The sequence below is a fragment of the Neodiprion virginianus genome, chromosome 5 (assembly GCF_021901495.1).
Source record: "Neodiprion virginianus isolate iyNeoVirg1 chromosome 5, iyNeoVirg1.1, whole genome shotgun sequence".
Classification (NCBI taxonomy): domain Eukaryota; kingdom Metazoa; phylum Arthropoda; class Insecta; order Hymenoptera; family Diprionidae; genus Neodiprion; species Neodiprion virginianus.
In genome coordinates, this window is record NC_060881.1 from 6,673,790 (window position 1) to 6,699,254 (window position 25,465).

Below are 25,465 nucleotides of genomic sequence, written 5' to 3' on the forward strand. Positions count from 1 at the left end.
ACAGCACAAATGGAATAAAACGAGGAAAAATGAGATATTGTAATTGATACAATGTCAATCACCATACAGAAAATAAATAAACATGTATCGAATGAATCACGACTGTTCATCATACGTTTCATGTTATAAAATTGAAAGCACAGCCCTGCAGGTATTCAGAAAATGCGTAGCTTCAGCGTAACCTAATTCTGTTATGTAAACGAATAATACACATTCAATTTAACATAACGGAGGACAATACGTTCATACAATGCATACTGCAGGACCGGCATTAACGCCGCTGACGATGAATTGTAATACAACGAAGCTTTTCTAAATTGTGATACAGCGAAGCCTTTCAGGCACAGCGATATTAACGTCAGTCGTATAGTACGCATTGTACGAATGTATTGTCTTCCGTTATATTAAATAGCATGTGTATTATTAGAACACATAACAGAATTAGGTTACGTTGAAGCTACGCATTTTCTGGATACCTGGGCTGTACCTTCAATTTTACATCATGAAACATACAATGAACAGTCGTGATTCATTCGATACGACTCTTACAATGCTACGATCCTGTACCACTTACGGGTATCAGATGATGTGCCTCTGAAATGCAGATGACAGCCACTCCTCTGCTTATTGTAGTCCTTTTTATACTATTTTATCCGGCCTTAGCACGATGAAATGATGCCATCGTAATAATAATCATAATAATAATAATATTAATAATTTCAGTCCCGTCGTACCCAGAGAGAGATGGGTTGGTGACCATCGATATGCGTCTGCAACTGTCTTTTAAGATGTTCAATAGAAATACCCGCGTTTGCACAAAATCCTCTATAACTTTCACAGGATAAAAGACCCGAATGATTCCTATCATCGCACCTTCGAGAAGACGGAAGTTTTCAATCTAAAGAAGAGCGGAATCTGTTTCTCGCCCCTGAACATCACTTCCGGAAAAATGGAACACGGAGAGACATTTGTAAGTAGGAGTGTGCGAATAATGCGAAATTATAAATAAATCTACACGATTAGATTCAATTTGACTCTTTAAATAATTGTAATGTTTCGAATAATTCGATTTTCAGTTCACACATAATGAAATCATTTCAACCTACTCGGGCTATTCCGTCGTCGAACAACCGAATGATTTGAATAATTCGAACGATTCGAATTATTCGAAAGTCGAATACATGAATATCCGATTCCAAAATTGAATTTCACCATTCGATTCGATTGGATTTCACCAATATTCGAACACCCCGTAGTTGTGAGCTTGCTCTTCCGGGAACAGTCTACAGAACGGTGAACGTGATTTCATTGGAGGTGAGTTCATTTGATCATTTATTTATTATTTTTATTTTGTAATAAAGATCTGTACATGCTTAAGGCGATCAACACGTCGTTGCTGATAAAGGAGTTATTGATCAGATGACAATTTTTACAGCAATATTATTTCGTTATTATATCCTTATGATAGCTATGGTATTTTCATAAAATTGTGACGTAGGAAAGTTTATAAAAACCGTATCTGTAATATTATTTGCAGAATTAATACCTCAGAACATATTTAGTTCTATCAATTCAAAGAGGATAGAAAATAATTGTTTTCGCAGTATGCATTATTATTGAATGAAATTTTATACTGTGAGAAAAAAACAGCTTGCAGTTTTATTGACGCATTCTTTTAAGCAGAAATATTACACCTACGGTATATATAATACGTATGGGTCTTGTAATCTGAGGCCAAGAAATGAAAAGTGTGGCAGTTTATACCCACCATAAGTACGAATAAACACAAATTATTCGTTTGAATTTTATTACAGCAGTCTGGTACAATCGCTTGGTGCCGTTGAAGTGAAAATGTTCGCGATTATTAGTTTCCATAACTGAATAACATCCTTCGGACAATTGGTTACTTAATTACGTCGTTAGTGGAGATAAAATATATTGAGTTATTTTGGCTGCAATCGGGCGTGGTGACTGGTTGCAACGTCTGGTTTGATTCGGAGCACTTACGCAACATCAGCTGAATTTCACCCAATGACTTCATTCTGGTCTCAGGTACGTAGAAAAATGTGAAAATTATGGAAACAGTCGTGCAACCCGCAAAAATGTACAACGTGACGTGAATACCGTAGGCATTCACCAGTAATGGATACAATTGTAAAATGACGCCTTCGATGAAGAAGACGTATACGTTCATTATAATCGAGGCGTAAGCCTTGACGTTACACGGGAAGATTTCGGAGGCTATGGACGTCGGTATCGTGCCCAAGCCCATCGAGAAGCTGCAGACGTAGCCGATTATTGCCGTCACGGGTAGCCACGAAATTACTGAGACATCGTCCTCGTTGGCGAGTAATTGAAAGTACACTGCCAGGGCTACGTGAAAAAAAATCATATTCTTCGATATTGATGTCGTATCGTTAAATGTGTCTGAATTGTCAGGTACGATCGATTATATTATCCATAGCGGACACATATCAATATGGGTAAGATCAACGGTGGCACATACCTGCGAGAAATACAATGATGGAAAAAAGGGACCCAAACAGCAAGGGTCTTCTCCCTACCCTGTCGGTGAAAAATACAACCAGTACCGAGACGGTCAATTGAATGACGCCAATTATGATGACGGAAACGCTGGAAGTTATGCCGGATCCAACTTCACTGAGGATGCTGGTACTGTAAGACGTGATAACCGCAATGCCCGATAATTCTTGGGCTGTCATCAGTCCGAGGACGACAAGCAATGCCTGAAAATTGTCGAAAGAGGAAGAACGTTTTAAACATCATTTCAGAGAACTTACGGCAGAGACGAACCTTTCGATTTCCCTTGTCCGTGAACAGCTCTTTCAGTGCCCACGAGTTCTGTAGATCAAATTCTACATTCTTTCTCACCACCTCAATCTCCTGGTCAACGTCCGTTGTGCCCCTCAACCATTCGAGACTCTTTCTGGCGAGGTTCGGCTTATCCTTCATCATGTAAAAGTAGGGTGTTTCTGGCATCCGTGAGAATATTAAGAGGAACATGACGGGAATCGCTGTACCCAGAGCAGCGAGCAATGGTTTGCTAACCCACGGACCGATGGTGTAAGCCATCAAGAGTCCCAGGTTTAACATAACCGACGTCGTCACGCCAAGGCCTCCGCGTATTCTATCCTCGGCGATTTCGCCAAGGTACATGGGTATAATTGTCCAAGTAATCCCGCTCGCAAGTCCGCAAGTAACCCTTGAAAGTAGCAACGTAAAAAGTCACGACAAGTACCGAGGCTGGCTGTCTATCAATTTCTAAACACGTTACGTTGTACCTTCTACAGAAATCGAATTCACAAACTGACCTTGCCACGTAGTACCACCAGTAGTTTTGAGCCATGGCGATGAGGATGCTCGACACAATGAATGGGATTGACAGGAGCAACATCGTCGTCTTCCTTCCCCATCTGTCGACGGTAACGATACTGAGGAGCGGACCAACCGTACTTCCGAATGATGAGAGACTAATGATCAAAGAGGCTTGGTTCTGTGTCACTGGGATAGAAGTGTCTTCCAGTAATTTGGGCAACGTTGGCGATGACCATCCCAAGTGAAATCCAGTCGCGGTAAATAGCAGCGAGGCTAATCGAGGTAAATGTTTGAAAAGTTCTTATTCACATCTAAGAGCGGAATGGATGCATGTGCGATGTAAGATCGGGAGGTCGATGCCACTATGCTTGCCTTGTTAATTTACTACGGACTCATTACTACCGCGAAACGAATTTTTTTCTCGGGACTGCAGTGAGCGAACATTGAATCTAATAGGAGTGAAACATATGAACATTTTCCATTCAGTTCAGCTGTTTGAAGCTAACATGTAATCGGTAGTCAAACTCTGACGACAAGAAGTTTGAGATTCTCACCCGTTACGACTGCAAAAATTTGTGGTCTAATGCTTGTCTGCTTCATGTTTCTTCCTTCAATAGAGGACATCGATATGTAGGTTCTGTGTGCGGTGCGTCCTGACGTTGATATTCAGATTATTGATCGCTGTTGATCGCGGTAATTGAAAATCAGTTTCAAGTTTTTTTTTAAATGATTTTTACGAAGCAGGAGGATTCAGATTGAAGCTTCGTAAACCCTCTGAGAAACTATTGTAACTCTGTATCCATTATTAGTTCCATAATTATTACCCCGAACCTTCATTTAAACTGCAGACTACAGGAAGAGCAAGATCAAGACTACAGCAAGAGTAACATCTTATTTTCAATTCGCGGCTGATATTGAATCGCAGCAGATCTTTTATGTTGCACTGTATTCTTCCACAAACTCCAAGAATTAGCAATTTTCGTAACAAAAAGAATAACGCACTTTTTCAATTGCACAAAGAACTGATTCACTTTAAATGCAAGTGTTATTTAAATCTGGGGCTGTACGATTTACTGTTAGTATTTATAAAACTAGCCGACTCGATTCCACGTTCGAGAATTTCGTCTGATATTCGAAAAATTAATTGTCGCGATGGCTTACACTTCATGAGAGGAGTGCTAATGCGAATGTTTAGTGATGTGCGTGAAATTTAACGCCAACTCAATGCATTCAATATAAATTGAATATTCATTGTCGCAACTGTCTTTACAAAGCTATTTCGACGTATTTGGTTGGAAAAGAAAACAAAAAACATTGAATTGCTAAAAAAATTTTTAAGCTGACGCAAAGGAGATTCAAATTATATTGATTACCGAGAGCCGTTAACGACCGAAAGAATGCGCCGTATGAAGACTGACTGAATGGCGGAAAGTCAGTTCAATTCCGTATCGATTCCAGGCTACCTGTAGGGGATCAGTCAAAGAATTTATTGTTACAGGTGAGCATTTTTGCATACACTAGAAGTTCATGATACGGAGGCATTGCAATGATTGACTTATTTTTTATATCCAGAGGTTCTCAAATACTTTATCAACTTTGTGTATTCGAGGTTCTTATAAACAAAGAGACCGATTTCTACACTCCTCTGAACCCACCGGTTTTGTTGACATACTTGAACAACTTTGCCGCTGATAAATCTAATGATAACTGCAATATTGATCCGTCCATAACACCTATCATATTTATTCACATCAATCAAAGGCTTCAACATCACTTGATTGTTACATCTACGACGAATCATTGCAACAGTTGGCCGAATACGTAAAAGCTCGAGTCACACGTACCACATGGTTTGGTGATGATTTCAAAGAATATTTTAATTTTTTATCTGGACCATATTTCATCGATAATAATAAACGTAACAGTAGTTGCAGTTTGTGTAATAGACTGTATATATATATATATATATATACAGTCTATTACACAAACTGCAACTACTGTTACGTTATATATATATATATATATATATATATACACACATATATATATATATATAGTGGCGGGTTAACAAGTTTCTTCGATGCGCGTTGTGGCCGGTAATGTTCTCGAACTTGCGATATTGCATTTGAATTTGTTGTCTTATTGCAACGGCCGCCTTCAATTCGGATCCTTTGTGTAATATTCACTGAATTTCACCTAATGATTTCCACTTTGTTTCGGGTGAGTAGAAGTATGTGGGAACCGTGAAAACAGTGTTGATTATGAGTGGATAAGACGCAACGTGAATACCACAACTTTTTTCAACGAGCGCATAATTTCTCACAACGACGGTTCCCAATAAACGGAAGAGACTTGAAATAGATTGAGATTTTTCCATTCGATTCAATCGGGTTTCTTTATGCGGTAATTCTTATAAGAACGAATCGAAAAACGGCGATCAGAGTATAGAAAAAAATACAAATTAGCTATTTTCGTATGAAGGACGTAGAGGGGTTGTCAGATATTTGAAGAAACAGGTTTGACAAGTATGATGGTCAATTCCTTTCAATTCTTATCCGTTTGTTGGGTTGCGACTAACGCGTTTTTTTGATGTCGAAAAGAAATATCGTCGAACATAGTGTTGATCACATACACGCACACAACGCGAGATCAAGTGAAAAGTAAATTACTTTTTTCTTTTGCAGTAATTGTAATAGCATTTACACTTCTCGGACAAAACTGCGATCAACGTTTAATTCGATGATCGCATTATTCGACGCCTAGTAATTTAAAACGAAAATATTTTTCAAAACTAAATATTGAGTATTGAATAAACTTGCAACATCTAGAAAATTGTCTTTCAAAGATTTACGATGTAAGTTTAAAAGGCTGAGTCTAGAAAATAATTTTTTAGTATCCCAGCAAAGAATTTGATTTGTATTATCTGACAGGAGTTGTTATCGGTTAAACGAATATCCGAAGAGAGCTTTATAAGTGAATAACATAAGGGCCTATTTAACTCCATCGGTTTCATACTATTGGTGACCTGTAAAAGCGTGTATTGATGACACAAGTGCAAGTTGTTCCGAAAAATAATAAATTATCGACGCATAAGCATCTCAATCATTGACTTAATTTAGAGGTTCTCAATTACTCTAAAAACAATTAAATTGCGTTAACTGTAGCTGCTATTACTTGTTGACGAAACAAAATGAATTGGCATCGCCTGATTTCAAATTGGAGATTATTCGATCAGTTCTGAATTGCTAATTATTAATTATACTTCATAGAAAATACAGCATTGAATTGAGTTTTGACTGCTTTGCTTCATTGCGAATCTTGAAATTGAAACATTGCGTTTTATATATTGATATTTTAACATATAATATTCTTGTCATATTATATGTATAGTCAAAATATACAATGTTGCAGCTTGAAAATGCTTCATAAAGATTCCGTGATCGTTCAACAGGAATGTTGTCACATAGGCGAAATATTTGCCGTAAAAAATGACGTTCATCAGCTCCGTTGGTTTTCAATTGGAAGTACGACGCCATACCTACGTTACGAAAATCACACTTTTCAATGACGAGGTATCGGATATTACATTCACGGCGAAACCGCCAGAACATACATACTTATTAGAAATATGATGCTGAAAAACATGGATCCAAGCAGTAATGGTCTTCTGCCTATTCTGTCGGCTATAAACAAAGGCGCAAACGAGGCAACGAATTGAATGAGTCCGATTACGATGACGGAAATGCTGGAAGTTGCACCGGATCCAGTTTCGTTGAGAATGATTGTACTGTACGACAAGACAGCGAGTACACCGGATAATTGTTGACAGGTGAAGAGGACAATAAGGAGCCCCTGCGAATCAATGGAAAGGTCAAGGCGAATGAGGTAAAAAATTGCACAGAACTTGGTATCAAACCTTTCCATTTCCTGGGTCAATTAACAACTCCTTGAATGTCCCCGCGTTCTGTAAATCGAACTCTACGTTTTTCTTCACAACCTCGATCTCCTCGTCGACGTGCGTCGTTCCCCTCAGCCATTGAAGACTCTTCCTGGCGAGTTCTGGTCTATTTTTCATGATGTAAAAATATGGGGATTCCGGTATCCAGACGAAGGTAGCAAGGGATACGGCTGGAATCGCTATTCCTATCGTTGCGAGCGAAAGTAAGCTGACCCATGGACCAACGCTGTAGACCAACACCAGCCCCGAGTTGTACATAACTATGACCAGCACACCAAGACCCCCGCGAATTTTGTCTTCTGCAATTTCTCCTATATACATAGGGATGACGACGAAGGCGACTGACCCCGAAGCCCCGATAACGAACCTTGTAACAAGTAATGTAGATCCTCATTATACGAATTCCAAATTTAGTGGCTTATCAAACCTTGGAGCCAGTATGCCTGTTGCAAAGATCGATTACATCGCAGCTTGTACCTGTACCTTGCCACGTAGTATCACCAGCAGTTTCGAGCAAAAGTTGTAAGGACGCCTGAGGCTAGACATGGAATCGATAGAAGTAACAGTAACGTCTTTCTCCCTCATCTATCGACCATCAGGAAACTGCACGGTCCTCCGATGGCCCCACCGAATGCCAAAGTGCTAACGATGCAGGGGACTTCTTTCGAATTTATTGGAAAGGACGTATCTTCCAGTAGTTTAGGCAACGATGGCGATGCCCATCCAATGTGGAATCCAGCGGCAAACGACAGGATTGTGCCTAATCAAGGAAACGTTTTCAAAGCTTTTTTTTTTAAGTAGGTCATAATCTGGCGTGAGTTTTGTTAATTTTATAATTACACAATAACCTGAAGCGTCGATCAGACTTTGAGATATTTGTGTTAGTTAACTATGATCCTAATTATGTTAGAGAAATTTCACTTAAGAAGCTCATTTGTACTCAAATTATAATGCGTAACAAGTTCGACAAAGTTACCTGACAAAGTCGCCAAAACTTGCGGGCCAATTAGTTTTATTTTTTTCATAGTTCACGCTTTAATAAAGTTGAGATCCTCAAATCCTGCGAACGATGCGATCCAGATGTTGATTTTTTGGTTGCATGCGTGAAATCCAGCCGAAAGTTTTGCTGATTTTTAAAAAGTTGATCAATCAAACCGTTAGCCACTCAAATGCAAAGACACTGACAATTTGTATTAGTCGCTAGTTTTTTTAATATTGACTATTCCGGAATCACGGTTCGGAAATTATACGAGCATAAACAGAAAAATGTGGTGCATCTTCGACTTGATGAATCTTTATATTTCCAAATGTAACGTACATTTAATCCAACAGGTATTGGACAAATGAAAATTTCTTCTCGAACATCAATGGAAGTGGGGATTCTTTTGACACGTAAGCATGTATCTTTTCAGATTCTGATGAGGTGACGCATCGATATCTTAGCAATTGTATTTTGTGTCTCGATTCAAAAGTTTTCAGTTGTTTCGGAAATATTTCGTGCCGAATGCTTCGCATTCACTTCTAAACTTCACACATTTGTTAAAAAACAGGAATGTCAGATAAGAGCCAAGCCCTCTGTGTTAAGTTATTTGTCTTTTCGACTGAGTAATGCTGCATGAAAAATAGAATAGAGTTTTGATCTTCAATTTCCTTTAATCTTTAACACAAATTTTTCATAAGAATCTTTGTGCCAATAGTTTCAAGTCCTGTGTTACAGGGCTAATCTCGGGGGTTTCAAGACTTAGACGGTAGAAGACATTTTCAAGGAACAATCGGCAATGTAATAGTGGATATTATATAAAAATGGAACCTTTTAATTGGACCACTGTTATTGACTAACAATTCAATGTGAAAAGTAATTTAAACGTAACCCGAACAAAGTGTAATGCTGTATTAACGGGTGACGTCAGTCATCCAAAATTGAATTGAATCAGGCATACCATATTACTTCGTGAAATGTGCGATGCATAAGAACTTCATATTGTTGTAAGATTACGGACTATTATTCCTGGTGGAATGCGAATATTGGCAGCTTGGAAGGATTCGGGTAAGTGTATGGTAGATTATTCATTTGCATTGAGTTAAAAAACTGTCATCATAATTTCTGCCAGCTCGGGACTGCGAGAACCATTCGATGTGTTTGTGAAGCTAGTGCCAGTGGAAGTTGGAAGTGTCGGAAGTGTCGAATAACACAAGTTATTCGGTTCAGATTTCTTGACTTGTACTAATGTAACAGGATCGCCTATAGTGTCGGGTTAAAGATAAAATTTCCTAATATGGCGAATGCATTTGAAGGTCGTTTATTATACATATATGTTACATTGAACGTCATATGACTGCATAATATATATGAGATACTGAGGATACCGTTTCGTTGAATGTCCGCACTTGAAAGTCCTCATTTCTAAGCATCGTCTGTCACTGTCAATGTCGGAGTACATGGACGAGTGCATGACAACGTGGAAGTTATAAATATGAGGTTCGGCAGCAGAATACAGATATGCGAGAAAGGGCTTTGTATTTTCATTCAAATTGTCAGAAGTTCGTCAATTTTACAACCAATGAATTGATTTCTTCCTTGCATTATAGAACATCGGCATTTCTTTTTCTGCTGCCTCCGGATGTAGAACTCGATTGCAACGTTTGATTTTATTCGGATCCTTTTTTCAGAATGTGCCGAATTTCACGAAACGATTTTCACTTGGTTTCGAACACGTAGAAGAGTATGAACATCACGAAAAATGAAGTGCACATCACGTAGAAGTAAAATGCGACATGCATACCGAATGTGTACGCCAAAGCTGAATATAATTCCAAGACCCCAGCTGAAATAAGGCCAGTATACACGACGACCAATATTATACCGTAAGCCTTGAAGTTGCATGGAAAAATTTCGGAAGCGATCGCCATGGGCACCACATCCAAGCCTATTGAGTAACTGCATGTGAAGCTGATTATTGCCGTCACGGGTAGCCACGAAATTCCAGAGACGTCAGTTCCGTCGGCTCGCAAATGGAAGTACGGGACCGAAGTATCTTTCAGTAATTTGGGTAATGTTGGTGATGCCCATCCACAATAGAATCCAATTGCTATCATTAACATTGTGCCTGATGAGGAGAAGGTTCGAAAATTTCTTATTCGCACTTATCTGAGGCTACGATAAACACACGAGATATTGAAAGGTGTACGACGATGTCGTGATTCATTTCTTGTATACTTTCGTCATCAATGGCTAATTGAAAGTTTGTGCGTATTCAGTTACCACATGTCAGCATGAAATAGAGACTTCTTTCGGAAATCGAATCAGTAAGCCATCAGAAGTTGGTGCACACGAAAAATACGAGTTTTCTTGCTTACGTTTCAATTTGAAAACTTGCACTGAATCAGTGAGCTGGGTTGAATTGGAAAACAAACTCAATAACAGTACCTGCTAAAGCTGCGAAAATTTGGGGAGTAGGTTTCAACTTCTTCATGTTTTTTCTTTTCAAAACTTCAAGATTTTTTCACCCTAACTAGTTCAGGCAATTTGCAGTTCATCAAATAATTCGGGGATTCTCTCCGAATTCCCGCTAACTGTCGAGAATTCAGATAAATCGGCTTTGTCACGAATCACCTCTGTCACAACTCTCCTCGGTCTTCCCTACTAATGTGGGAAACAGAAGACTTGTTATTTAATTTTAGATATTTTCCGGATAATTGGTTCACAAAGCTGTATGATCCATGCCGTTTCAGAAGAGAACAGCAGAGATAGAATGTTGAAAATTTCAAATTTTTCGCAGTAAAAACCCTGAAATCCTGGTCGCGAAATGTTAACGATCGAAATGATTCGCGACAAGAAGTCTGTAAGTGAGTAGCAAGATGATACGCTTGATATGTCAATATATTATCGAATTCTATAAGCTATGACGCAATAACATTATTGGAGAATTTTTGCAAGTCGAAAAAACGAATTTAATTATAAGATGCTGAATAGGTGAGTCACCAAAATCAGAACAATTCACTTTTATTTCTTATTTCACAGGTTCTCATCTACCTCATAAATTTGGAATATTTGTGGTTCTCATTTGTCCATAACATACATGATTGGCATTTGAAATACCCCAAAGCTGTTCCTATGTATGTACTTATTATTACAGATGCGTACTTCTTATACATTTGATAGTCGCAATGTTGAATTCAACACCGATTTGCATCTAGGATACGGTAACGGGAGTGAAAAGTGAAATAATTTAAGGGTACATACGTTTGTTAGATATTATAGACGCATAGAAATTCGATCTCTATTATTATGATTTACTTATGATCTATTTATTTTTAGATTCAAATTCAGATTCAAAAATTCGTGGTTCCAATTACTGAGGTATCTCTCAATGTCTTATGAATTACCGATTGCAGGACCTTTCTAGATAACGTAAGCTAACCACCTTTCATTCGTCCTTACCGATCGTAAGTGGCTGGTCATCGGTTACGAACGAATGAATTTATGGGTTGTGGTGAGGTCTAATTTGCATTGACTGTCGATTTGGAACATCATCCATTTCATTCATATCAATAAGTATGACAGTCTTGATAAGTTACGAGTTAACTGCACGACGTAAAAATATTTTGAATAATTTCAATCCAGTAAATCGTATTGATAATATTCTTAGAAATGTAGGTTAATAGTGAAATCGGGTCAGATCCGTTTCTCTTTATATGTGCATAATATATACAGTACATTGTATAAGTATACATATCACATATTGAAATAAAATTATTTGGCATCAGCTCATACAATACATAACAAATAATAATACACGTAGTACGCGAGAATCGAGTTCAAAAAGCTTCATTTTCTTTACCGGTACAAGAAATGGTTTTTGTGACGGTCTTAATACCAACAACGTAAAAGCTACCGGCCATGACCACTGAGGTAAAGTTTCGTCCACTTTTCTCACGTTCTTCCGCAATTAGATTCAACACCATCGCTCGTTTTCTTAACAAGTTTCAGTCGAAATTATACGTGTGAATAATATTATAATTCACAACATTGGTTTCGTGACGCCGTGAAGTTCGTCTTGAATCTCATTTAGCGAACGCCTTTTCGTCTCGGGAACGACAAGGAATATGAAAGCCGTTGACGCCGTGCTACAGACTGTGAAGATATACAATGCCACGTGAATGCCGTAAGCGTCCGAAACGATTTGGTACAATTTAGTGACGCAAATTCCAGCCGCACACATGTAGGTAACAGCGGCAGTCATGGCTAAGGCTTTGACTTCGCAGGGAAATATTTCGGCGGCTGTGACCATCGGTATAGTTCCCATGCCCGATGTGTAGCTGATCAGAAATGCAATCATTGCCACCAGTGGAAGCCACGAGACTGATGTCAAATCGGTACCGTTGGCTTGCAGATGAAAGTAGACAGCTTCGGCTGTTCGGCAGATAATACAACACACGGTCAAGGACGGCTCTGTCACGTAAAGAGTACAACATACAGCATCGCTGGACAGCTAAATTTCCTTACCGAATAAGAAGAGTGTGCTCAGCGATATGGACGCAAGAAGCAAACGTCTTCTTCCTGCCACGTCAGCCAAGAAGATCACCATGGCGGCAATTGTCAGCTTAACGATTCCCAATATGATTATGAAAACGCCGGTACTTAGCCCAGAGTCCACCTGGTTGAAGATGATCGTCGAGTAAGCTGAAATTGCTGTGATTCCGGAAGCCTGTTGGCAGCCCAATCATGATGACTAATGCCTGTAAATATCAACGAATAGCTCTGTACCAGCGTTGAGATTCGGTACGTAATGGACATGCCAATAAGCCTTGGGATCAGCTGTAGAGTTGTTACTGATAAGATGAGCGGATATAATTCAGACTACCTACTTTTTGATTACCCTTGACTGTGCACAGCTCCGTTATCGATCTGACATCCTTTCGCTTCAACGTCACGTTAATACGAATTTTTTTCACCTCTTCGGTAACGTCGGATATCTCTCTCAGCCATCTTAGACTCTTAACGCTCTTTTTGTGAACACTCTTCATCGCGAAGTAGTACGGCGTTTCGGGCATCCAGATAAACGTCAAGGCGTAGACAACGGGAACGATAGCTCCAACCATTGCAAGAGTAGCTCGGCTCACCCAAGGACCAATTCCGTATGACACGAGGGTTCCTAAATTCATCATAACTGTAGCCAGGATCCCAAACGCTCCGCGCATCCTGTCTTCAGCAATTTCACTTACGTAAATTGGCATGCCAGTGAAAATAGCACCATTGCCAATGCCAGCGGTGAACCTGAACGTAGATAAGCAGATCATGTACGTTGATTCACACGGTTCTTCGAAGCGTTAAATTGAAATGGATCTAGATGCACCAAATGAAGACAGTGGGAATAGGGAATGAAAAAACTTGTAAATCTTACCGTGCCAGGTAAAACCACCAGTAGGTTTGTGCGAGAGCGATCAGTACGCACGAAACGAATAAAGGGATTGACATCAAAAGCAGTAGCGTTTTTCTGCCCCATCTGTCGACCACCAAGAGAGCAAGTATCGTACCGAAGATACTACCCATTAGAAGAAAACTAGCGATCCAAGAACCTTGGGTCGACGTGACGAAGATGTCAGAGTCTTTAGCTTGCAGCTTTGCCAAAGACGGAGACGCCCATCCTATGTGAAATCCACTTGAAATCAAGATCAGAGTAGCTGGGTACAAAAAAGATATGGTGTGCTGTTAATTACAGAAGATCATAGAAAGTTGTAAGCTGGAGTGTAAACATATTGCCTGATTCACTTGGCAAAACCCTAATAATTTTCAACGCGCTGAGATTACCAGGTGCGTACTATAAAACCTATGATATCATTGTATCACGATCATGAATACCATCAAGGCTTTTTTTTTTCTTCTCTTCGTTGTGCGCGGTAATCAGTTAACTATCTTTGATATTAAGGTGCTAGGTATGTGAAACGATAGTTGGATATGTTACGATAACGTTTGAACGACTGTCGGGTAAACTCGGCCGATAAGATTTACTTGTCATTTTTATGTTACGTAATGGATCACGCGAGGATCTTCATCTCACCAGATACGGCTGCGAAGATTTGACGGGCACTTTTCGATTTCTGTATAATTTTTGGTTTCAGAAATCCATTGTCTTGAGATCTTGATGAATCCATTTGGTGCCGGAAATCGATTGCAGAAAATACGCGGAGAGCTGAAGAAAAAATAAATGTATTCAACGTAAATGTAATAATTCACGAAAGTCTACATTCGTGCTTTTGATCTCTGTGGTACTTGTTACACGTAACTAAGGGAATTTCGGACCCATTGATAAGGCCCCGTAATTCTTTGTTCGTTGTCTGATTTATTGATTTTAATGTCTCTTGCCTTCTGTACCCAATGTATGTATCTGATATAATGCGGTAATGGGGCGATCGGACGAAGTTCTAATCAGGAGGGTAATCGTCTTAACTAGAGTTGTAAAAATAGAGATTGCGGATGTTTCCAGCTTTGCTAAATTGTACCGGTCAACAAAAAGAAGTTTAATTCGTGGGTCTGGGTTTAGTTCATCATATTTTTATTTGTCATGATTTCAAAACAATGAAAAAATAAATACACTTCCGTTAAAATTTGCCTTTGTAGTCTTGGAAGACATAATAACGATTTATAGTTTCGATAACCATTTGAGAGAATTCTTTGCAAAATTATCAGACTCTAAGGTCAAGGCTGGACTACCTGTTGGATCATCGAGAAAATTATTCACAAAACCGCTTACGAATCGTCAATGAAAATCTTGAGAGCTTGAAATTGTAGGTTTTTCAAAAGTTTTCAAATAACATTCTCTTCGCTGTAAGAGCAAACTTTTTCTACAAATACTAATTTACCTTTGTTTAGTACACCTAAACCTTATAATAATCACGTACACAAATTTCAGACACAAAATCCGTGTAGCCTTGTGTCGTTTACAAGGGATTACCGGTAAGCTATAAAGGTTTTGGTAAGTTACTCGAATGATCGGCAAATTGAAGAACCGGCTCTTTATACCGTAGCTCTGAGCTCAATCAGATAGACCTCTTGTGAGAGATGTCCTCCCGGAAATCTGCTCAATTCAAATTACACATGTAAAAGTGTGTAAAAATCTACCGAATGCTAAATCGTTTTATGCGAGAAATCACTGTGATGTTATACGACTGTAATTTTCACTTCAATGATTAGCAGTTTGAAAAACCGGCTCTTATACCGCATGCAAACAACGAAGCGCGTAACTGAAACATTCGCATAACAAACATTGTAATTAATCGAAGCCTCTACAGCCCAACTGCACTATGCGTGCAAGCTAGAAAAACTCGTTTCAGGCCTTTGAAGAATCTCATTATCTTCACCCTGCACTGATTGAAACGAACATCTGTACATAGACGAAATATGTAACAGTGAATATGCAATAGTGAGTGAGCTTTGTATTGGCTGTACGGTGGGCTTTACTGTCAACAATTGAATCCCAGTTCCATGAATATCAAATTTTATCGACGAAACTTCAGTCCGGCAGGTTGAGTTTAAATTATTCTATCGCCTACTGATTATACTCTGCCAATTATACGAATGCTCTTACAGATACATTTTATGCAGAAGTGAGAAAAATTGATGTTCTCTATTTCGTACGAGTCGTTTACCGTGAGAACCAGGAAAAGTTGAAAGACGGAGGAATCAACTTACTTCCTTGTAAATCTCCAGCTGCAGCAATTAATGCTCGAGCAATGTCAACAAGTTTCAAATGTCATTCACAAAAGTTGCACACTCAAAAAACATAGGAACGAAACGATTAGCTGCAATATTCAGTCGAAGGTGAATTTTGGTATTCGTGCACTTTCATCGTTCCATTAAATTCGAGAATTCCTGCAAGGACGGTTTGTACGTCTAGATTTCAAAACCACGGTTAACAAATGAAAGGTTTTTATTTCAGTTACAGCCCTCCGATATTTTCCATGCCGATCAAACTTTCACGCGCGTGAATTTTTAGTCGTAATCTATTTTTGCACAGATTTTAAATCATACTCACGTGAGCTACTCGGGGGCTGTAATATCTCACAGTAATGCCCGATTGCAATCCGTTTTAAACTTTCTCAAGTGATGGCGCACCATATGTTTGGAAGTAAATTTACCGCACTCTCGATCTAGGCGGCAATAAAGAACACAGTGATCATTATCATCGTACCGCTCTAGCGAAACTGTAGAAGACCGAAGCTGTCTTGTATTCTACATAATTTGAAAGCGTTAAAGTTTAGTTGAATGACATTATATAGTCTGTATTGGGTCCTTGGATTGTAGAAAAATACTCCATCAAGAAACCTGCTTTTCACAGCCAAGAAACGTACAGTGGACCCTAGACTAACCAGCTTGTAGACTAATAATGTGATTTTTATTCACGTTTTTTTTTAAATTCTTTGCAGGAAATTCGTCGTCTGCGAAATATAGCCGTTTAAAATTGGTCAATCTTGAAGCATCTGATCGCTCACAATCAGTGTGAAAGTGTTTTCGATTTGTCTGCGAAAGATCTCAGTTTGTCATAAACTTTCATTTTAAGGTAAGACCATCTTTTAAATTATTTTAATAAACAATATATGGGGTTATATTTTATACACAGAGATAGATCTTGCATGAATTCATTTTATTGCTGACATTTAGAATTAGGTTTCAATGTCGATGAAATTCCGTTAACCTGTTTATGATATTTCTATCAACACTGTGGATCTTCTAGTCTTTCGAAGGTGAAGCTGGAAATATTGCAAGATCTGATGCAAGGTAACTGCCGACTATGGGAAGTGGAGATAACGCTTGTCTTTCTTGATTCGTTGCTAATGTGATATTCGGTAACCCGGCAAGCCGTTGTGCGGAACGAAAATGGCATAACAGCAAGATGAGCGAGAAAAAAAAACATGAAACGATTTAAACTCACAGCATCGATGTAATAAAATTTGCAGCTATTGCACGCGTTATCGCAACCTATTTAAAGAATCAGTGTAAAACCACGTTTGATAAGTATTCCATTCTCTGATACACTTGGATTTCCCAAGTAGAATAGTCGTCAGAAGTCTAACGAGGTCGTTCAACTTACAGAATCACAATGACTTGTCGAAAAGTGATTCGTATTCATTAATATTATAATTATTCTAACGTCACATATCTGTTTGGGAAATGAGGCAATACCTACTTATGGGCTTAAATTCGAAGATCATATCGATGTATCTCAAAGATCGAACATCAAGAAATGTTGGCAATGAAAATGCGGTACCTACATCGTAGCTACGTAAGGTTAGAAATCAGCGTGAACAATAGCTCGATAATTGTTTTATAATCGTTTATCGATTTGCATCTCACATTTTGCAAGCTACATATAACAATGTAATTTATTCCAGCTCATAGGTTATTATTCCAACAGTATTACGTTTTGCACAACGAACAAGTCAGCATGTAGGTTTGCGATTTCACTCACGCGCAAGTACAAAAAAAATAGGTATTACACGATTCGTTTCGCAAGTTTTTTTGGTTATAGGTAATTAGAGAACAGCAAAAGTTCCGTCAGATTGTTCATGGTCGTTGAACATTGTTCCAAATCATTTTTAAAATCGGACGTACCTACGTTTTCGTTTTAACGAGCACCGATGAATTCCATTGATCAAGAAAAGTTGCGTAACTCCGTAACACCACAAGACACATGCATATTGTACCTGACAAAAGAGTGATCAGAAAACTGTTCGAATGATCATTACGCGATCTGTTCGATTCCTACAGGTTAGGTTAAAAATTATGTTTTTTTCGTGGAAATATTTCGACGAACATCGCCATTGGAACGATTTCTAATCCAATAGTCTAGTCGATAAAATCATCCAATCACCGCTGCATGTGGAAGCCATGAGATGCCTCAGCTACGAGTCGAACACGGCAATGACAAGCAACGAAGCGTCTAAGAGTCTGATTTGCGAATATAGAAGGACGAACGAATGTCCTCGGTTGTTGTGCTAATACGTGTCCTTGTCGCAAATCTGATAACCGTGGGAACGGCCGAGTGTGGCGGTACGAAAATCAAGTTATGGTAAAAAGCTCGCGGCAGTTGTGAATAAAAATTAATCTTAATTCAATTCTATCACACCTTTACGCTTGTCTTATTCCCGGCCTTACAGTATATTTCAGGCTATTACTGACGCCGCGTGATATTTCGGCAAAGTTTTGTCAAAGGATAGGCAAATAGTATCAGCAGACGAAAGATTGCATAGATCAAGAGATCCCCCTCCTCCTATTACCACGGTAGATGTTGATGTACCTGAACCTGGACTTTCACCCCGAATGATTAAACTTAATCATTTTATAAACAAATGTCAAGCTGGATCAGTCAAGATTAATTTTGAATAATTAAAATCTACTATTATCGTCAATCTTGTGCCTGAGCGTATTTATTCTCGAGTCTCACTCTGATACATATTAAATGAAAGTAAGAAATCAGTTTTACATAGAATTTTTAGAAGCAAGAATAGGATACCAAACTTTGAGTTAAACGAGAGTTTCACTCTAAATGAAACTACAAACACGAGTTCAAGAAAATACCTGACGTGATGAAATTTTTTGACCATTACTTCCGGTTTCAGTGCGCAAAAATCTATAAAAAACAGTATAAAAAAATCTGTGCAGTTTTTTTCTAGCAGACCTGCGTAATGGCAATACTGGCCCTAATACCGAAATCAACATTGTCAAAGATGATGGTCGAATAAGAGAGAAATGCTGACATTTAGGAAAAATCTCGATGACGCAACGTTCCAAGATATGTAACAAAAAATGCTTTACTAAATCGAACACGAAAGTGTCGAGATAATTTTCATCAGACTTTGCGGCGAATAATTTGTTACGTGGGGGTGAGACGGTGATAGTTGTTTAAACGATTGAGGCTAAATTATAATAATGATGTAGGATAGGCGATCGTTTAAAATAAATGGTTAAAAATGCATTAATCTGGCAAGAGTTAATATACATTCTTCAAACGAGTTGGTTATGAAAAATGAATGATAACAAACGAATTTTAATCAAATAAAAGGACTACAATGGTTCTCCGTGAGAATATAAATGAAGATAACGTCGACAGCGAATTAATATTGAAATACAGCCAGCTCTTCGGCAAGTGTTGTATTTATCTTACTGATATTTAGTGGATATATAATCGTTATCAAGAAACATCTAAGCTGAACGATTATTAATTCTACACTTGGTCGGTTATTATAACATGGTGTCTCTTTTTGTAGATTAACGTAGTTTTATATATAATACTTTCCAGAACTACTTTTGCTCGGAAGGGCTAAACTCGGGCTTACGTTCACGCACCTCGCGACTTAATTAACAAATGTGAGAGACGTGGCTTCTTGGGCCTGAGAGTCCGAGAGTCTGCAGCTGCAACTAAGATGTATCTCCTGGTGCCGCTTTAGATGGTCAGCGTTACTCTGGAGTGCGACTCAAGTGTAAAAATATTAGCACGTCTTATCTTAATGTAATTTTCACACATTTCGTATATTACTGTTTACTAATTGTAAGTAACCTATTTTAATTTTATGTATATAATGTGAGCGATTCATCCTAATTGTTGATGAGATATTCAGCTTAAAAAGAGAGAAATTTCTTATGTTGAGTTTCCTTACGTTCAGTTCAGCGTTTCTTAGCTCACAATCAGATCTTGATACCGGTTAATCTGATATTTTATAAAACCTAATGCCTTGGACCGTACGCGACTTTTTCTAGAAGGCTAGGGGTGGAAATCTTTGGTATGGGAATATAAGAATGAAATAATGTATGGTGCGATAAATGTCACTTAAGTGGCTAGAGAATAACGCTCGATTGTTTTAATTAAAATAAGAGTTTTTATAAATTGACGTCGGGACGTAACAAATTCCAGTTTGTTCGCCGCGTTGTTTCGAGTCGTCGCGCGTCGTGACGTCCTATCAGATTTTTTCGACTTCCTGACACCAGAGTTGAAAACTAGATTTCATAGTCACATGACAGTGGGTCATAGATAAATTCATTTTTAATCTGTGCGGCCGTGTAACTTCAGGTCTATTTATGTTCAAGAACTTCGCAGCTGCAATCTCGAAACCTTCGTAATTTCAACACTTGGAAAACTTACATAATTTAGATTGATGAGATTCCTTATACAACGATAAAATAAAAATCGGGATCAATTTGTAACGATTTTATATTGCTACAAGGTTTGCGCGCACGTTGTTATCTGAAAATTTTTGGAACAGGTGAAAAATCAGTTTGTGTAGATCGCTTGGTTTGGTGCTAGCTTTAATGCGAAATTTGTTTGCTTAAAATTTTATTCGATACACGTACGGCTCCTTAAACAATTACCGTTAGTTATAGAACCATTGCAAGGTACTTAATTTAATTTATAGAAAGTCTTTCGTATTTCATAAATTTAAGGGTAATGAGATAGTTTTCATATGTGGCACAGTGCGTTTCTCATAACGCCGGATACCATACATCGAAAATTCGTTTCAGTATCATAAAGGTGGGTAAAACATAAAATCTACTAGAAATACCGCGAGAATTTATAAAATCACGGTATCGCAAGAATCGGACATTCTTAAAACCACGATATGACACAATATCACCTTTATCTTTCCCTCCAAATTGAAAGATATTAATACAAGTACAATACCTTAGACAAAGTGGAATTAATATAGTGACGTGAAGGCCATCGGTGTAAACAGCACTCCTATTAACTGTTCGTACCAGATGGAAAGAGGGAGAGGGTCGGAAATACGATTTAAAGAGGGACTAATTTAGATTATCGTCGAAGTTCATCTTGAATTTCGCTGAGCGAACGTCCTTTTGTTTCAGGAATCATTAGCACCGTGAAAATTACAGCTACAGCGGAGCAAGCTGCGAAAACGTAAAACGCTATGTGTATACCATAAGAATCCATTATGACTTGGTAGAATTTCGTAACGCAAATTCCCGCCACACAGAGGTAGATGGCACCGATGGTGATTGCGAAAGCTTTCACCTCGCACGGAAAAAATTCTGTGCTCACTGCCATTGGAACGGTTCCTAATCCAATCGCGTAGCCGATTAAATAGCCAACCATTGCTACGACCGGAAGCCATGAAACTCCCGTGAGGTCAGAACCGGCAGCTTGAAGTTGAAAGTACAAGGCCTCAGCTGCAAGGAAAGGAAGGTCAGTGAGTATGGAATATCACTAAGACGTGCAGATATCGAATATGGAATGGACGTATCAATTCCGGCATGCTGATTAAGATCTTAATAGGTGATAAAGGACTCGAGGGCTGACACTTATCGCGATTCAAAAACATTTCAAAATAATGCGCATCGCACTGGTGTAATAATGTGTTGAATGGAGTGAAATTTATGTAACGAATGTAATGGAGAAAAATCCTATTGATGAATGAATGAGAGGATAACTTCGAGTTTCACCAATAATTTTTACTCTCCGCAAGCTGTGCTTGGGCTTCGCACATTCGAATAAAGCCCATCGAGAATTCGAAAGAACGACTGGTATTACTAGTACTGAAGAAATACTGTGGAAACTCTTTGAAATCGATAGAACCTCCGTCTACAGATAAGAAGATACCTTCACTTATATTGACTCACCCAATAAAAAAACTGAGCAGAGTGACATGGAGGTGATGAGCAAAGGTTTTCTCCCTGTTTTATCCGTTAAAAATAATGCCAAAACGCCAAACACAAGTTGAACGACCCCCGTTATGATGACGGAGACGCTGGAACTGATCCCGGAATCAACTTCATCGAAGATGATGGTTGAGTAAGCCAATATTGCTGTTATACCAGAAAACTGTTGAAAAGTCAGCAACCCAATGACGATACCCATCGCCTGCGTGTTAAAAAAATGTGAAATTAATTGTCAAAATTTTTTCCCAGACACTTAATGTTAGTCGCTTTGCAACACCAAGCCGTCAAACGCGCGCACAGATTTGTGCGAGAATAACCGACCTTTCGATTGCTCCTGACGGTGAACAGTTCCAGCATGGTCCTCACGCTGTTACTCTCGATCGATACGTTTTTTTCAATACTTCTAGCTTCCTCGAGAATGTCGGGGGTTCCTCTGAGCCAAATCAGACTCTTTTCGGTTCTGAAGGGGCTATTTTTTATGGCATAGTAATACGGAGACTCGGGTATCCAGACAAAAGTCACGACGTAAAGAATCGGTATAACAGCTCCAGCTGCTGCGAGGGTGGTTCTGTTGACCCAGGGACCAATCGCGTACGCCACGAGGGAGCCGGTATTCTGCATTACGGTTATCAGAATTCCGAAACCCCCGCGCACCCTGTCCTCGGCGATCTCACCCATGTACATAGGAATAGCTGTGAAGATTATCCCGACGCCGAAACCGGCGATGGACCTACGTAGAAGAATCAGACGTGAGTAGGTACGTGCGGTTTAACCGATCGAGAACAATTTGTATTTTTTTTTACTTTCAGAATACTTACCGAGCGACGTACAGCCACAAGTAATTCGTTGCGAAAGCAATCAGCAGACACGCGATGAACAAGGGCGCCGAGGTTACCAGAAGCGACATTTTCCTACCCCACCTGTCCACTATTGGAACGCCAACGACCGATCCAAAGATGCTACCGACGTACATAAAACTAGCGATCCATGATCCTTGGTCAGATGTGATCTCGATGTCCGAGTCCTCGGCTTGCAATTTGGCCAAAGATGGTGATGACCATCCGGTGTGAAACCCGACCGATACCAGGATCAGTGAGCCTGTAATCGCAAAGAGATAAGGTAGACGTTGATTAGTATATGAATAATTGTGTCTGAAACGAGCGAACGGTTGGAAGCTGGAACTAATCGGCTTACGAAACGAAAGATTTCGTATGCGACAATAATTGCGACGAGGCGGTTGAATATTTCAATGGGAATTCTTTGCGTGTGTGAACTAATATAGAGGACGGCAATCCTCGGAGTAAAAAATTTAAGGATATAGGTATTTTATAGAACGTATAAAATAAATTATTTTTATCTCACTTGTTATGGCAGCCAATATTTGTGGAGAGGTCTTGGTGCTCTTCATGGTTACTGTTTGTTCAACGAAAACTATTGCGCAATTAAGATCACCGGTATACGAGGGTTGGCCGGAGACTGCTGATATGGCAACTGAAGATCGTAGTTCACCTTGATTTCAAAGGTTGATTCTAAGGTAGAAAGAAAACAAGAGCTTTTTGGATGAACGAAGTAATAGTCTCTGATTAAGGGGACATATCGATGAAACTCTATAATATTTTGATTTGCCTGAAAGTCAACCTCATTACCAAAGAATGGTTTTCACCCAGTTTCAATCAATTATGTTTGACACGTCTACAGAAATCATTTAAAAAACTTCAAATAGTCGCGTTTTTCAAAGAGATTTTTGCAATGCAATTGTAGTCTTAAAAATATCCACGGAAATCACGATCCGACAATTTACTACCTAATTGTGCCGGTAATTGGCAATTGACAATTTTCGCGCAAACTTTGTGAATTTAAATTAATTGTCGATTGCGAATTATTGGCACAATTCAGTGATAACGTATCGGATAGCAATTGCTATATCAAGTTGTGTTCTCTGCCCTCCTCCGATAACCGTGAAATTGAAAAAAAAAAAAAATGGCGTGACAAGAATTGTACAAGGGACAAGGAGCTCTTTGAATAACATCACTTTTGACATGATTTTGAATAACATCTGGACACATTGTGAAAAACAGTTGATTCAAATTAGGTGAAAACTATTTGTATTAGGAAGATTTATTGTGTAAATTGAAAAATTGTAGAGTTTCATTGATGTGTCTCAAATAAAAAAATGTTAATATTGAACGCTATTCAGATATCGTTGAATTTTACTTTTGAAAGCGTATTTTATACCTGGTAGTCATTTTAATGGTGACAACTTAATTTCACTAAGCAACTCCCGGTCGTAGAACAAAACATATTTCCGATTTTTACTGTGTTTAGGTGAATTTGGAACGACATTCACATGCGGATATGAGAAAATCTCGACGGTCTGAACATCCCGAGTTCACGCAGTCGAATGAATGCGCAATCTGCGATGGTCGCCTTTTCTGGGTGGATTTGTACTTTTTTACCGATAAGATATGGATTCATTGCAGTCTGTACTGCAAGCAAATCTTGACGATCAGACACTTCAAGTTTTAGTTCCACGTCTAGCTTAAAACGGTTACCTAACTCAATACGCTCATCAGCCATTGGGTATTACACAGAGCTAGAATATAGTGTACGTATCTTACTACAAATCGAGAAATGGAATTAATCCACTTGACAAAAAGTGATATCGAACGAAGGGTTGCGTCGAGTTGCGCAACATCCTGATACGAAAAGTGTATTTAATCGCTAGTTTTGCGATTAACGTAACCCTCGCTGTCGTGTAACGCGATTCTCTCTTTTGAGTGTCGTAATTCAAAGTGTCATTTTTCATCACAATGACACAAGTACGGTACTATTTATAGAAGCCTGTCAAATAATTGGAGTGATCAGATTGCGAATGCTGTATCCTATTCGCACACTGAGAAAAAAATCATAATTATCGTAACAAAAGTCAGTTTCCACGAACGGTCAGAGACTTCGATTTCAGATTTCATCTTCGATGATGCCTGTAAATCATGCTGTAAGGCAGGCGTACCAGTTATTGACCTTTCTGGTTTTATCTGTTCGATCCTGAGTTCTAAAATTACTAAAAAAATAAATTTGCAGTGTCTAACCCACCAGCAATTGGTTTTAGCCATCGAGAAATTCACAATTTGTGTCGTCAATTTATAATCTTGGAAATTAAAAGTGTCAATCATTGGGTCTAAGCGTGTCAATAATTGATACACTTACCTTAGTTCGCTTGGCAACTGACCTCCGGTTCTGTTAGGATGAAGTGTTATACAACCTAAGTCTACATTACGGTACAACCGCTTAAATTGATAACATGGTTTTTGCAGACCCATCGTACAGCTGCAGTTTTATTGACGTCAAATATATCGCCACTTAATCAGAAGTAAAGAGCCTCAGCTGTAAAAAGAAAAAGTGTCATAAAGAGAGACTAATGCCATGAAGTACTACGTATGCCTTTGATCAATGGCCGAAGTACAACTTCAAGATCAGAGCGTTCGTGCAACACGTGCTTGCCG

The 25,465-nt window shown here is 38.8% G+C and overlaps 2 protein-coding genes and 2 long non-coding RNA genes across 4 annotated transcripts; 2 read left to right on the top strand and 2 right to left on the bottom strand.

The window, feature by feature from the left end:
* Positions 1 to 1,387: 1,387 nt before the first annotated feature.
* LOC124306038 (facilitated trehalose transporter Tret1-2 homolog) lies at positions 1,388 to 4,592 on the bottom strand. The gene is made up of 5 exons (XM_046766147.1): positions 3,891 to 4,592; positions 3,333 to 3,609; positions 2,815 to 3,223; positions 2,507 to 2,747; positions 1,388 to 2,373 (listed from the first exon to the last, which is right to left on the bottom strand). Exons 1-5 carry the CDS (start codon positions 3,958 to 3,960, stop codon positions 1,904 to 1,906), a joined length of 1,467 nt encoding a protein of 488 aa, XP_046622103.1. The 5' UTR covers positions 3,961 to 4,592; the 3' UTR covers positions 1,388 to 1,903.
* LOC124306048 (uncharacterized) lies at positions 3,497 to 8,460 on the top strand. Its single transcript, XR_006908501.1, has 3 exons — positions 3,497 to 3,618; positions 6,748 to 7,221; positions 7,370 to 8,460. It is a non-coding gene; the product is annotated as an uncharacterized LOC124306048 (long non-coding RNA).
* A 67-nt stretch (positions 8,461 to 8,527) lies between these two features.
* Positions 8,528 to 9,472, top strand: LOC124306049 (uncharacterized). Its single transcript, XR_006908502.1, has 3 exons — positions 8,528 to 8,686; positions 9,012 to 9,341; positions 9,406 to 9,472. It is a non-coding gene; the product is annotated as an uncharacterized LOC124306049 (long non-coding RNA).
* A 2,664-nt stretch (positions 9,473 to 12,136) lies between these two features.
* On the bottom strand, positions 12,137 to 25,142 carry LOC124304763 (uncharacterized). The gene is made up of 12 exons (XM_046763378.1): positions 24,198 to 25,142; positions 23,325 to 23,491; positions 22,781 to 23,060; positions 22,284 to 22,692; positions 21,924 to 22,164; positions 21,103 to 21,473; positions 19,459 to 19,549; positions 14,356 to 14,487; positions 13,699 to 13,978; positions 13,163 to 13,571; positions 12,801 to 13,002; positions 12,137 to 12,707 (listed from the first exon to the last, which is right to left on the bottom strand). The coding sequence occupies exons 2-12, from the start codon at positions 23,368 to 23,370 to the stop codon at positions 12,316 to 12,318; spliced, it is 2,853 nt and encodes a 950-aa protein (XP_046619334.1). The 5' UTR covers positions 23,371 to 23,491; positions 24,198 to 25,142; the 3' UTR covers positions 12,137 to 12,315.
* Positions 25,143 to 25,465: the final 323 nt, after the last annotated feature.

Coding starts and splice junctions, on each gene's coding strand:
- LOC124306038 (XM_046766147.1), bottom strand. CDS start 3,960: ATGTCCTCTATTGAAGGAAGAAACATGAAGCAGACAAGCATTAGACCA. Junction 3,224..3,332: donor TGGTGGTACTACGTGGCAAG/GTCAGTTTGTGA, acceptor GCTACTTTCAAG/GGTTACTTGCGGACTTGCGA. Junction 2,374..2,506: donor CATCATTGTATTTCTCGCAG/GTATGTGCCACC, acceptor TTTTTCACGTAG/CCCTGGCAGTGTACTTTCAA.
- LOC124304763 (XM_046763378.1), bottom strand. CDS start 23,370: ATGAAGAGCACCAAGACCTCTCCACAAATATTGGCTGCCATAACAA. Junction 21,474..21,923: donor CTGCTCAGTTTTTTTATTGG/GTGAGTCAATAT, acceptor CTTTCCTTGCAG/CTGAGGCCTTGTACTTTCAA. Junction 12,708..12,800: donor GAGCACACTCTTCTTATTCG/GTAAGGAAATTT, acceptor TCTGCCGAACAG/CCGAAGCTGTCTACTTTCAT.